Genomic DNA, 14,035 nt, shown 5'->3' on the forward strand with positions numbered 1-14,035 from the left:
TCTCCACCCTTCTCTGCCACCTTGCAGCTGTAAGAGCTTAAGGACCCTCTTTCGCCTCTCAGCATCTCCTTGTCTCCCTGTTTTGTGGATACAGTGAACATTTCCATGTCCTGCTGGGGTCATTGACAGAATCACCTGGAATTATCTATTCACTCAAGGCTCAAGTATTGATGTAGGAATATCCAACCAGTGGTTGGTTTCTTTCCACGTACCCTCTATCTAGCTCTTCTGCTGGGAGTGAAGCATTTTGATTAAGGGGATGTAGAGCAGCAGGTTCCAAAATTAGAATCCATTCCAGTATCAGTGGAAGACCTTTAAGAGAGACAGATGGGTAGGCCAATCCTAAGAGATTTTGACTGACGACATCTTGAAAGTTGAAAGTTCCCTCAGGTGTGAGAGAAGGTGAGCTGAGTTGAGGACGGCTTACCTAAGAAAGCTCTAAAATTCTCATCCCTTTTGAAATGTACTCAGGAGTATCTGTAGGACTAAAACTGAACACCTTGACCTCTTGAACATAAATTGACACGGAAAAGTCTTCTTGATGGCAGAAGACACGACACCATTGTAATGTGACGACAGCATCCTGAATGAACAAGAGGTCTGAAATTCTCTTCACACAAGGACGCACTGAAAACCCCTCCACACTGGAGTCTATGCATAGATGTGGCAGGATAACCACTTAGTAGGCTAGTCCTTACTTTGTGCCCGGCACTATCCTAAGACCTAAAACCATGTGCGGATTCAACCTTGACTCCAAGTTCTACCTCAGAGTTGTGAGTCTATCATCCATTTTGTGCTCTAAGGAAAACCGTCCCTTAAATCCCGAGTTTCAGTATCTTATGTGTGTCTGAGCTATTTCTAGCTCTTAGGATGAATCCATGATCATAATTACACTAGATAGTTTTCTTCGAGAAGCTGAAACAACTCCAGCCTCAATTGTTAATAAATAGTAAACGGTAACCATCTGTATAGTTACCACTACACAGGGCTTAAGTTTTGAAGGCTGGGCTTAAAGGCAATCTAATCACAATGCAAAAACATTGGAAACCCGGTACACATTGTGTATAGGTGACTTGGCAACTGGCCTTAAATGTGAGGATTTTATCCTAGCGTAGTTTAATATATTATGGTGCAGAAAGCATCCTCCTGTAGGAGGGAAATAGCATACGAATCTGACCGTGACTTTAAACTTTTTAATTCCTTAAAACTCCCTAGCCAAGAAAGAGCTTACACTACTTTTCACTTTAAAAGGGTTTACTTTCAGTTTTATTTATCTAGTATTTACCTCCTTTTGTTCAACACCAGAGCATTACATTTCCAATATGTGTTTAATGGAATTTCATAAAAACTGTCTCAATGCAGAAACTGGATACTGCATTTTCCCAAGTCACCAGATAAACCTTTGGCCTGTTTTTTGTTTTTTTTTGTTTTTTTTTAAGTTTACTTATTTTAAGAGACCAAGAATGAGTGGGCATGGGGCAGAGAGAGAATCCCAAGCAGGCTCTGCACTGTCAGCATAGAGCCCCGTGCCGGGCTCGAACTCACGAACCGTGAGCCAAAATCAGGAGTCGGATGCTTACCCGACTGAGCCACCCAGGTGCCCCTGGCCTATTCTTAATGTAACTGTGAAACGACTTGAGAGAGCTACAGAGGTTTCAGATGGTCGAATAACCAGCCCTATTAGTGGTGGTGAAGAGCCTCGACGTTGGAGCAGATTTCCTGGTTTCAGATCCTGGCTCTGTCGCTTAGTCATGCCACGACCTCCGGTGAACACCTTGAGCTTTCTTTGCCGCGGTTTCCTCAACTGTAATGCGGGAGTAATAAACACCCTTACCTCGGGGAGAGGTGAGACTGGAATGAAGAAGCCTATGTGGCTTCACCTGAATGAGTCCCTGGTACCTGAAAGGTGTTCTGAGCAATTGCTGCTGTCCTGGTCCCTTCTTGCCAGTTGTATTGCTTACGTGGGAACAGGTGTCACTTGTGACGGCCCCAGGTATGGAAAGTAAAACCTTCTTGAATCCCTCCAGCTAGTCCAACACAGCGATGCATGCTCTGACCTTTTCATACAAACGCTAACCGTGTGGATTGACTCCCACCCCACAGCTCTGTGCCCATAGTGTTTACCCGACCAAGGGTAGGGGAAAAGGGAGGATCTGGGAAGAGAACAAAGGCAAGGAAGGAGGAAGATAAAGCTTGAGGTGTGCGTTAGTTAAAGTAAAACAAAACCCCCTAAATCCCCGGGGCTTATCACAATTAAAGTTTATTTCTGGCTCCGAGAAGAGGCGGGAGGGGGCAGGGGGAATCTGATGTTACCACTTAGAAACCCGGCTGGAAGAGGCTCAACCTGCAAGGCTGTCCTTGTTGTCCCGGAGAAGCTAGTGCAGAGGGGGTGTGTGTGTGGTTTGAATATAAAAACTTATTTTTAAGTCCAAGTGTGCAACAACGAAAACCTACAGAGTACAGATTTTCCCATCGCAATCTGTTGCTTTACCCGATGTTTTGAAAACACCTTCCTTCAGTCATTATAAAATGGTTAAAATACGAGAGAAGTTAAATCTGTAAGGAAGCCCAGTAGACCAGACGCTTCGTCAGGACTTGTGTGTCGGTGGTTCTGTGTCCATCCACCCCACGCCATCCCCCTCCACTCAAGCCACCTTGCCCAGAGTAACCTCCACTGCCTCCACCTCCACGGCCATAGCCACCCAAGCCATCAAGGTGCCATGTCCTCCACTGTAAATGTTACCCATTCCCGTTGTTCCGACAGACCCACGACCTCCCCGATGACCCACTCCAACTCTGCCATAGCCTCCCACTCCAGAACCTCCCATTCCAGAGCCGCCTCCAGGAGAATTCAAGAAGAGTTCAATGTACCGATGTGCGTGTGGTTCTTTTCTTCAGATGTGGCAGCTATAACATGTTCGTGTGTCACAAGTTCCACGTCTGCATCTCCTATGGCTCTGCCATCAGCTCCAATATCCACACGCACTCGCATTGGATTTAGGGGTGAGAAGACACGGGTGGTGTCCTCTTCAGTTGCACAAAAACCAGTTATGTGGCTGCACCTGACTGCAAGGGAGGCTGGGAACGTTCTTAGGAGGGAGGGAAACCTGGTTTGGTGAATAGCTAACCGTTTCAGCCTTGAGGTTGAAAGGGACAGGGTGGGAGACTACAGCTGCAAAATATTAGGGAATCAGAATTCAATTTATTATTTTTTTTTTTATTTTGAGAGAAAGGAGAGAGAATGCCACGTAGGCTCTAGGGTCAGCATGGAGCCCTACTTGGGGCTCGATCCAGGACCCGTGTGATCAAAACTGAGCTGAAATCAACAGGGGGACGCCTAATCAACTCTGCCACCCAGGTGCCCCTAGAATTAAAAAGAGAAAACCAGTGCGAGCTTTATGAAAAGAGTAAGGGAAGGAAGAAACCAGGAAAGTAGGAATAGGGTTCCTTGAAGGGAGAGAGGTGGTGTGAACAAGGAGAAAGTTGTCAAATGAAGTGTTCATCTAAGAAAGTTATTGGCCAGTTTCTGAATTTTGCTGGAAAGGGAGCTCCGTCTTAGAAATGGGGAAGTTCTCACTTTCTGTCCTCAAACATTTTCTGTAATAGCCACTTGAGTGTTTGAACCTAGCAGCGCTTGGAGCTGCTTGATGAGGAAGATAATCGAGACTGGCGATAAAACTCCGAAATGTGCCGAGCTCCCTGAATAAAGAACGTCCGTCCTCTTCCTTGTCTCTAGCTTCTCCTTTAAATTAGCTATAAAACTCAGTCCCCCTGCTCCTAAAACCGGAAGCCACCCTGTCTGAGTGTCTGCTCACAAGGAGGGGGAGCTTTTTCTCAGGAACAAAGCTGTCTCAGTAACATGTCCTGCTATGGGTTTACGTATGTGCGTGACTTTTGTACCATATGAAAGATCTCACAGTACAGAATAAGGAGGGGGGGAAGTTGATCAATTATAATGGGCAGTGATGATTTCTTTTGCCTACTTCCTATTCTTCCTTCTGGATACTTTAAAGTATTTTTTTAAGTACATTTGTAATCTTACTGAAATTTTCACAAGTATTCTTATTTTTCCTTTAATTTCTTCATTCAACAAACAATTGGTGTGGGGCCTCCCTGTACCAGATTTCGTTCTCCCAGTCCGTATTGCTTGAATGGAAAACAGTTTGGTCAGCAGAGGAGGGATGTTTGGCTTTTCTATAGTTTGTGGGAAATGAAGGAATAACTGTGCTGCTCGTAATTTTGCTCCTCAGAACGAGCTATATCAAGGTCCTTGCTTTCACGTGTAGAAAAGTTCACAAGGAAATGTCAGCTTCAGTCCTACCTTGCCTGATTGCCCCAGGAAAATGGAAAATAATGAAAAGAGACTCAATAGTTGCTATAATGCCACCTTCCAGATATGGTCCTCTAGACTTAACTATTTGGTGTTATTACAAATAACTCCGATCCTACTGCGTATGTTCTGTAATCTGCTTTTTGCTTTTTTCAAAGGTGCTAACATGGGTACATAAGGATTATTTCTCTGGATCACTTTAATGATTGCAGAATATTTTAAGGACCTGTTACAAACTACGTAAACCATTCTCTTACAGGACCTCTAGTTCATTTTTAAGTTTTGCCAATATAATGTCACCGTAGACAGACTTCTGTAGGCATCCGTGATTCTGAGAGTAAATTTCTAGAAGTTGCTGGATCAGAGTTCTCATGGTTTTGAAACCCCTGCCAGATTTCCTTTCAGGAAGGTAGCTCTCACTGTGGTTCCTCCTAGCAGTGTGTGTGAGAGTGTCTAGTTTTCTGCACCTATGCTGAGACTAAGTATTTTCTTTCAAATTTATTATCATAGCTGACCCAGTGGTACAGTTGTTCCAGGGGTACAGCAGAGTGACTCGACAACTCTATTGGTTACCCGACGCTCGCCGTAAGTGTGGCCCCCATACAACATCATTACGATCTTCCTGACTGTATTCCCTGTGCCATACTTTGCCTCTCCGTGACTCCTTTTTGCCGTAGCTAGAAGTTTGTCCTTCTGAATCTCCACCTATGTCACAATCTCCACCCCCCTCCTTCCCTCTGGCAACCACCAATTTGTTCTGTATTTAAGAGTCTGGTTTTTGTTGGTTCATGTGTTTTTCTAGACTCCACGTGTAAGTGAAAGCATGCAGTATTTTGTCTTTCTCTGACTTACTTAGCATAACACTCGAGGTCCATCCGTGTTGTTGCAAATGGCAAGATCTCCTTTTATTATGGCTGAGTAATATTCCTGTGTGTGTGTGTGTGTGTGTGTATACACGTACGTACACGTATATGCCCCTTCTTTATCCATTTCTCTCTTGATGGACCCTTCAGTTCCTTCCTTATTTGGCTATTGTAAACGATGCTGCATTACACACAGGTGTACATGGGCCTTTTTGAATGTGTTTTCATTTTCTTGGGGTAAACATCTAGCACCTGAATTACTGGCTTGTATTTCTATGTTGAACTTTTTGAGGAACTTCCATACCTTCTTCCACTGTGGCTGCACCAATGGACATTCCTGCCAACAGTGTGGGAGGGCTCCTTTTTCTCTGCATTTGCATCAACACTGCCAGCACGGAGCCTGACGCAGGACTTGATCCTACGAACCACGAGAACATGACCTGAGCGGAAATCGAGTGTCGGACGCTTACCTGACTGTGCCACCGAGGCACCCCATTTTTTTTAGACTAGCATTCTGACAGTTGTGAGGTGTTTTTTTTTGTTTCCCTGATGATGAGTGATATTATCTCTTCACCTGTCTGTTGGCCACCTATGCCCTCTTGGGAGAAATATTTATTCAGGCTTCTATTCATTTTTAACTGGATTATTCGGGGTTTTTTGGTGTTGAGTCGTAAAAATTCTTAATACGTTTTGAATATTAACCCCTTGCTGGGTATATCCTCTGCTAATATCTTCTCCCATTCGGTAGATTTCCTTTTTGCTTTGTTGGTTTCCTTTGTTGTGTGAAAGCCTTTTATTTGGTGTAGTCAAGACTAAGTATCATTGCCTGCTTTTAATTTAAACTTCAGAGTGTCACAGATTATGAAACACTTTAATAATAGAACTCTTCGTAAAAGTCACTTCTGCTCATGAGGATAAAGTTAGTATGAAATATTGTGAAATGTATTGCGGAGAGATCATGCCTTGCCATGTTTCATGTCTTCAGCTGACTTTACTTTTTACTGCAGAATTTATTTAATAGTTTCTAATGGCAGGGGTTGGTTGCTCCTGGCCTTCCAATGCAAGTTTACACTTATTACTATTTACAGACCGTGTCACGTTATTTTAGTTTATCTTACTTTTGGTCCCATTATTTTAATTATACCTTGGGCAAAAACCTAGGATTTGTGAAAGCTGTTCATTAATTACATCAGTCGAAAACAGAATCCTAGGAAACATAATTTTTCAAACTCCCAACTCCACCTAATATGACCACTCTTAACGGAAATGAAGTAATGTTCTCCTTACTTTATAACTTTTGGCAAAACAAAACAAACCTGTCTTTCGAGGACAAACTAGTAGTCTTTTGAGACAAATTGTGTCTCAAACAGATTGTCTGAAACTTCCATGACTACCCAACATGGTAGCTGTTGCTGAAAATGGAGAGTTTTTATTGTTTTGTTTTGTTTTGTTTTCCTAGATCACAAACATCGGAGCGGTCTTCCTCCCAGATACCAACACTATAACCAGAGTGAATTAGTGCCCCTTTACAGGGTGTATTTTTATTTTCATAGCGTTATAATTTGGCTCACATCGCTTCCTCTGTCTTCAGTATCTTTCTTCTTTGTGAATTCCTTCTCATCCTTCAGAAGTAGTATGTGGTGAACATGACCTGTGATACCTGTTCCTACACTCATTCTTGTAGAACTATCAAAGTTCTTGTCAGTGGTGGACTGGATATAGTTGGCAGGTTAGATTTTTAGGATCAGGGTGGGCAAGCTAGCCAACTGGACCAGAGTTGGACCCCTAATCAAAGCTGAGCCAGTCAGAACCATAGGGGAAGAATCAGGGTCTAAGTCTGAGAGACAAAGCAGTTTGCTAAGCTGACCTGAGCTAAAAAACCACTTATAACAAGGACAGAGTGCATGCCAGGATGAGGAGCCACAGGCCTGTGCAAATTACAGTAGAGCAGAAATCGTTAGCAAGTGAACGAAGCCAGTCTGCAGAATGGCTTCTATGCTGATTTGTTTATTTTTTGTTTTTGTTTTTGGGAGAGGTATCACTCCAACCCATGCCTCCTGTTACTTTTTCTGGTTTCAATGGTTTCTCTTTCTTGAAATAAAAAGACCTTGAAGATGGTTCACATATCACTGTCCTGAAAGAGTTTTATGAGGACCTACAGGCTAACTTTTCCAGCTGTATGAATATATATCAGGTATCACTGTATATACTCTCTATAGTAGTGTCCTATAATATACAGGTTTTATCATCTAATAATGAAGACCTAAAATGGAGTACTTTGAGCTAGATATAATGCTAAGTATTGATAATGCATGCATTATCCTCCTACCTATACTCTATGTTGGAGTTGTCTCCACATTATCCATGAGGTGATACATCTTTGTCCAACACCATGCAGTTAGGAACAAGGAAGTCATGATTCCATCCTGCTCTGTCTGACTCCAGATACTGTTTCTTTTTTTAATGTTTATTGATTTTTGAGAGGGAGAAAGAGACTGGGGTAGGGACAGAGAGACAGAGGAAGAGAGCGAAACCTTCTCTCTGTGCTCAGCATGGAGCCCAACTCACGAACTGGGAAATCACGGCCTGTGCCCAAGTCGGATGCTTAACCCACTGAGCCACCCAGGAGCCCCTCAGATTAGTACTTTGAAAGTTGGGAAAATGGCAATCCAGAACTCCGTAGGACACATTTTATAAGCCTACTGGTAACACTGTCCATTTCTCATTAAAACCATTTAAAAAAGTTGGTAGCATGATAAAGTTAGTTCAACAATGAAGGAAAATGTAATGATTTCACGTGAAATTTTCATGAGTGGCAATGAGTATTAGTTTGTGCAATTAGAAATACTGACACTAATAAAACTGGTAATTGTACAATTACGTTACTCCTCCCAGGACTTGGTTAGCACGCTTTGATTTGCCATGGGAAAAATCCATACGGTGTTGTGATGTGCTGAATTCTGAATAATCCTATTTGGGCTGCAAATGTGTGGCATTTCCTCTAAACCGTACATCCTTGTTCTTGCTCTATCAATAGATTTTGGGTTAAACAAAATGGGAAAATCAAGCTCGTAAAGTAAAACAAGAAAAAAAGGGATGAAGAAAAGACTTGCTTGGGATTTTATTTAATAATTACTTTAAAATGAAAGGAATTAGAGCAAGTCTACCTTTAGCTGAATGCCAGAGATTACTGTGAAATTGTTGGGATAAGCCTGTATTTCCCTCTTCCTCCTTTGGTACAATTTAGCAAGAGTTTAATCCTCACTCGATCAGTGATAAGCAGGCATCTTGACATGCCCATGCCTCCCCTCAGCTATAGAAAACAAGCTTGATTTCAGATTTCGCTTCAAAAATTTTATCCTACAACTCGGAACTTACCCTACAACTTGCTTTATCCTATGATCGTACCAGCACAAGAACACACGCACACAAATTGTGTGCTTGCAGCATATTAGCTACAGCAGAACCACCGGGAAAAGAATGAAAAGGTCTCCATGACGACTAGATAAATTACGGTACAGCCATCCCAACGTATCATACGGTTACTGCGATGGGAACGATGCGCACGTGGAGAGAAGCCTAGAATGATCTTCAAGACGCGTAAAGTAAAAAGAGCAAAACACAGGGCCATGTGTAGAGGATGCTCCCATTAGATAAAGTGCCCTGTGAACGCATCCCCAGACCCTTGTGTTTTCCATTCGAAGAAATGAGGGGCGCCTGGGCGGCTCAGTCGGTTAAGCCTCTGACTCTTCATCTTGGTTCGGGTCATGGTTGGTGAGGTCCAGCCCGGAGCTGGGCTCTGCACTGACAACGCAGAGTCTGCTTGGGACTCTTTCCTCTGGCTGCCGTCCCCTCCCTCAAAATAAACACTTGAAAAACTTGTTTGGAAGTAAAATCATAAATGGTAGCAATCGCTGTCTAAAATGTTGACTACTCTTTGAATGATCTGCTTCTACCTTTGTGGTGTCTGGGTTCCATGTCCCAGTCGCCATTAGTAGCTAATGAAGGATCTACAGTTTCCTTGATGTTTTTTGCACCTTCACAAATACGCAGAACTTCTTTTTGATGGAAATCCCCTCCCAGCCCCTCCCTCTCATATAGAAAGAGGGGGCATCCCTGCTGGGTTGGGTTCTCCTGATCTCCCCTCCACCCCCCGCTCCCCCATCCCAAATGGGAGCAAGGGGCAGAGGGAACATTGATGAGCTGAGATGGACAGACATCTACCTGGGCTCCTGGAGAGAGGAAGGGGTGTCCTAACAAGGCCCTTTAAATGCTTGCTCCTTTCCCCTCTTGGAACAGACCCTGCTTTGTTTTTGAGGAAAGGGTATCCTGTTGTGGCTCCTCCATTGGAGACCCTGGGCCTCAGAACTGGCCTTCCTGGCACTTGAGCCAACAGCACATATAGACAATGTCTCTCCAGGGTGAGGAGGCTGGAATCTGGAGACAAAAGGGTTGTAACAGACAGCCTGCCAGTTGGCTTGTCCCCGAAGAGGGAACCCACCTCAGGTCTCCTTGGCGGAGCCCCTTGAAATTGAACCACTCCCAGGAATACAAAAGCAACCAGCCTCCTAGGAGGTCTGTGTTAGGTAAGAAACTTTTGGGACAATTGATCAATGATTGTCCTTGGGAGTGCCTTCACCCCAGCATTTGGTGGTCTAGGTATAGATGAGAATATTACAGAACAAGTCTAAGCGGGGACAGGCTCCTCTCCCCTCCCCCTGGATCAGAGTGGCCGGTACCAAAGCGGGCAAGGAGAAATGCAAAGCCAGTTTAGATCTCATTTCTGTGACTTTTCTTCTCAACAATCGATCTCTATATCCTCTTAGAGCCGGTTTCAGGGGTGTAAAAATGGAAATATTTACCTCACCTAGTAAGACCAGGAAATCAGGGCATAAGAGAGGATTCTCAGTTTTTACTAATTAGAACAAGTCCTCCTGGCATGAAGTAGTAGTTAAGATGCTTCAAATTTACTAATTTCGTACAAAATCTGCAAATATGTATCAACTGTATTTACACACACACACCATTCCTGCCAACCATCAAGTACTTTCTTTGGTATTTTGTGGGAGATTTCCTTTTACTCCTCAGTAGTAATTAACTATTTGGAAACTATTTTTTAGTGTTTATATTTGAGAGCGAGAGAAAGCACATGAGTAGGGGAGGGGCAACGAGAGAAAGACCCAGAATCCTAAGCAGGCTCCAGGCTCTGAGCTGTCAGCACAGAGCCCAATGTGGGACTCGAACTCGCGAACCATGAGATAATGACCTGAGCTGAGATCAAGAGACGCTTAACTGACTGAGCCATCAAGGTGCCCCAGAAACTATTCTTGAAAGTAGTAACGTCAGATTCAATTTCATGATTATAGCATGGTGATTTGAATTTGTCAATGGAGACCATGTTTCTTTAATATAGAATTGACCATTACTGTAGGACATTTAGACAATATCTTCCTCTGATCATCTTTAAACATGTTACCTTTCTGTCCCCGTAGTGCACATGCCCACACACACCCTTTTAAAAATCACAATGCCAAAATGTATTTGTACTTGTAACATTTCACGGTATTAAATGTCAAATTTTATTTCAAGCACTATCACAGCCTAGAGAGAAACATAATCTAAGCACTGAGATAGTACATTTCAGAAAATAAGCGAGTATGTCCATGATTAAGTTTAGATGCCTATTGTTGGCCATTCCGAAAGCTTCTTGCATTCTGGAGTCTAGAATTAAAAGGGAAAGGGTTATACATTTAGCAAGTAGAAGCTGAAGTTATTTATTTCAATTCAATATAGAACATCAGTCAAGATAATCAATGTGTACAAAAATTTACATAACGGGAGAAACAATGGACAATGCAGCACCTTTAGAAAAATAATTAAGTCTTGTCGCATTTACAGGTAAGTGCCACCCTGAGCATTTACAACACAGTAATTTACTGCAATCAACGACAGGCGAGTTCCATAAAGAAACAAAGCTCTTACACTCCAGGTTTTCAGAAGGTATTATTGGAATGCTTGATCATAACCACAGGATTTGTACATCCTTTAGGACTGAGCTGACCAAAGTCACGAAAGGTTTTCATCGCATATATTCTATAAAAGGAGTCCGCTGTGTTTGGACGGCTGGCTCAGTGTCTCTGACAGGTGTGAAGTCTTGAAGAGTTACTGGCTTGTTGGTGATCTTTCTGCATCCGGCAAGACAGGCCATCTCCGCAGTAACATCGCTGGAATATCTCCAGCCCGTGGGAGCCCTTTCTCCTGTGCTTTGTGCACACTTGACCCTCTTTGAGGACAGGTTTACAGATCTTGGACCAGAAGTGTCGGGCACAACACAGCCCCGTGGCACAGTCTGACGATCGGAGACAGACGGAACCTTCTTGTCCTGGAAAGCGGGAGACAGCAGAAAAGGACACGGTCACTACTAAGCCTGCGTCATTTCACGGAGGAAAGCCTGAGGGCACCTGGGAGGTGCTGACAAAGAAGGAAGGTGAACTGGCTTTACCTTTGGTATGATACAGTTTCGAGGGCAGTGTAGTTCTTCGGGAATACCCATCCAGGGTGCTGTGATCGTTACCAATGCTTTCGATAATGGTTTCCTCGATTTCTCCTCGGTGGAAAGGACTGTGATCAGAAGGCATACATATCCCTACGGGAGCAGGAGACGACAGTAACACATCACAGCCGGGAGTTAATCACCCACAGCTTTGAGAGCCCGTTCTGCCTGCACCAGCTTGGGATGCCTCGTTGCGTGACATGACTTGAAACACAAGCCACGCTCCCTCCTTAGGGTTAACGCCCCCAGATGGACGGAAGCATCGATGTGCCTACTGTGCTCTCGCAAGCAACAGCCCTGATATAGCCGCCTGAAATACTTTTCTACCAACTGTGGTGGTGGCAGGGAGATTTCTGCCCGTTTTAATATCCCCCTTGGGGTAGAAAATAAAATTAGCCACTTACAAACTTGTCCTTAAAAATAACTTCTCTGCCCTGAGGCTGGCCGGACCCATATAGGACCAGGTTACACTAAGGCAACACGAGCTCCCTGGAAGGTGACGATCTCACCCACTAGTTATTTCCCTGTATAATTTCTCTATTACAGAGACTCGCTTAGTTCATCCCTGAGTATTACTGGGTCCTGCAGAGGGTCGCCACCCTTAGGTTTATTTCTGGAGACTTCTTTGAGTATAGGAGCCTATCCCTTTCAGACATTAAGTTTCAGTGCATCTGTGCTGGGGGGAGGAGGACTGATTTTAAGGTAGCAGGAGGTGGAGGCAGGCGTGGGGGGGGGCAGCGCCAGGCGTGGTTGGGTACCAAGATCCCCCTTAAGGGGGGGGCCAGCCCAGAGAAACCCCTGTCTCCGGCCTGATACCAGTGTTAACGGGGTCGCCAGAGGGAAGCCGGTGTGGCAGAGCCATGAGAGACCCTGTTAAGAAAATGGACAGGGTGCTGAACGCCCAGGCCGGTCCCCCAGGGCACGGTGAGCGTGTCCAGGGGGCCCCATCTTCTGTCCCTGGGGACGTCAGGGCGCTCTCTAGACACGTTTTCACGGAAGGGTTCCCTCGGAGGTGAGGAGTCGTGCTAAACGGGCAAGGGGCGCGGGTGAGGACGAGGCACCCCGAGACCTCCGCTCTCCCCTCCCCCCCCACCCATTACGCCCTCGCAGCTCGTCAGGGCCACCTCCAGGCAAACCCACTCGCAGGTGGCGCCGTCGCGTTAGCCAAGCCGGGAGCGTTTGCCTCCCTTCCTCAGGCGGCCCGCTTCGAGACGCTGGTCCAGGAGGGACTTGGGGACTCACCGTTTTTGCAGTAGTTTCCCGGGCAGCACATAGCGTGACGCATGCAACGCTTTCTGCGCTTCCTGCAGGCGAGACAGATCTGCGCGCCGGCGCCGGGCCCGCGGGGGGGGCTGGCGCAGTACTCCTCGGTGCCGCACTCCTCGTCCTCAGAGCAGGGGTACGGCTGCGGGGGCGGGGGGGGGGGCGGGAGTGAGGCACCTGCGCGTCCGAGGACCCGTGCCTCCGCGCGCGCCTCTCCAAAGCCGCGGCGCGCGCCGCCCCACCTGGGACCCCCCACCCCACCTCACCCCACCCACCCACCGACCCCAGCCCCTGCGGGGTCGCAGCGTGCCCGCTCCCCGAGCCCCCGCTCACCTGGTAGTTGTCAACGGTCTGGTACTTGTTCCCGCCCTCGTACGGGATCCCCGGGGCCGCGCTGACCGCCGAGCCCGGGTGCCCGGCAGCGCCGCCCAGCGCCGGGGGCAGGTTCTTGATGGCGTTGGAGTTGACGAGGACCGAGTTCAAGGTGGCGCTCACTCCCAGCTGGAGGTGACCGCAAAGGGCCGCCGCTGCCAGGGCGACCAAGACCCGCGTGGCTCCCGCTGCGCCCAGGGCCGGCATCGCGGAGGGGCTCCGGGGAGGGCGGGCAGGGACGGCGGGAACCGGTGGCACTGTGCAGGGGGTGGGGGTGGGGGCCTGGAAGCCGCGGCGCACGGCTGCGGTCAGCGCCCCGAGAGCCTCCCGCGGTCCCCGAGTCCCCACTGCGGGTGCAGGTCTGCGCCGCCACCGCCGCCGCGGCTGCCTTTATACCGCGGGCTTGAGCATCCCGGCCCCTCGGGGGAGACGACAAAGCAGGGATGGGATTTCAAAGCGCTGGGAGGGGCCGGAGGGTGTGTGTGTACACGGGGGGGGGGGGGGGGGGATGGCTCGGCAGTCCCCACCCCGCCCTCCCCGGCGCGGCCGGTCCCCTGGCTCAGCTCGCTTCGGGGCGCAGACGACTGGAGCGGACGCGGGCGGAGGGAGGGACCCGGGGCCCCCCGCGCCCTCCCCTGGCGGCCGGGGTGGTGC

The 14,035-nt window shown here is 46.9% G+C and overlaps 2 protein-coding genes across 2 annotated transcripts in view; both read right to left on the reverse strand.

The window, feature by feature from the left end:
* The window catches only part of LOC122202676, a 53,763-nt gene extending 51,016 nt beyond the window's left edge, over positions 1-2,747 (reverse strand). The window contains exons 1-2 of the mRNA XM_042909126.1: positions 2,655-2,747; positions 1,649-1,804 (exon numbers count right to left, since the gene is read on the reverse strand). Of these exons, the coding sequence (XP_042765060.1) occupies positions 1,649-1,804; positions 2,655-2,747 (249 nt within the window). The remainder of the gene's footprint in view (positions 1-1,648; positions 1,805-2,654) is intronic.
* Positions 2,748-10,757: 8,010 nt separating this feature from the next.
* On the reverse strand, positions 10,758-13,790 carry DKK1 (dickkopf WNT signaling pathway inhibitor 1). Its single transcript, XM_042908531.1, has 4 exons — positions 13,343-13,790; positions 12,989-13,151; positions 11,696-11,839; positions 10,758-11,575 (listed from the first exon to the last, which is right to left on the reverse strand). Exons 1-4 carry the CDS (start codon positions 13,586-13,588, stop codon positions 11,322-11,324), a joined length of 807 nt encoding a protein of 268 aa, XP_042764465.1. The 5' UTR covers positions 13,589-13,790; the 3' UTR covers positions 10,758-11,321.
* Between the last annotated feature and the right edge of the window lie 245 nt (positions 13,791-14,035).

The sequence above is a fragment of the Panthera leo genome, chromosome D2 (assembly GCF_018350215.1).
Source record: "Panthera leo isolate Ple1 chromosome D2, P.leo_Ple1_pat1.1, whole genome shotgun sequence".
Lineage (NCBI taxonomy): Eukaryota > Metazoa > Chordata > Mammalia > Carnivora > Felidae > Panthera > Panthera leo.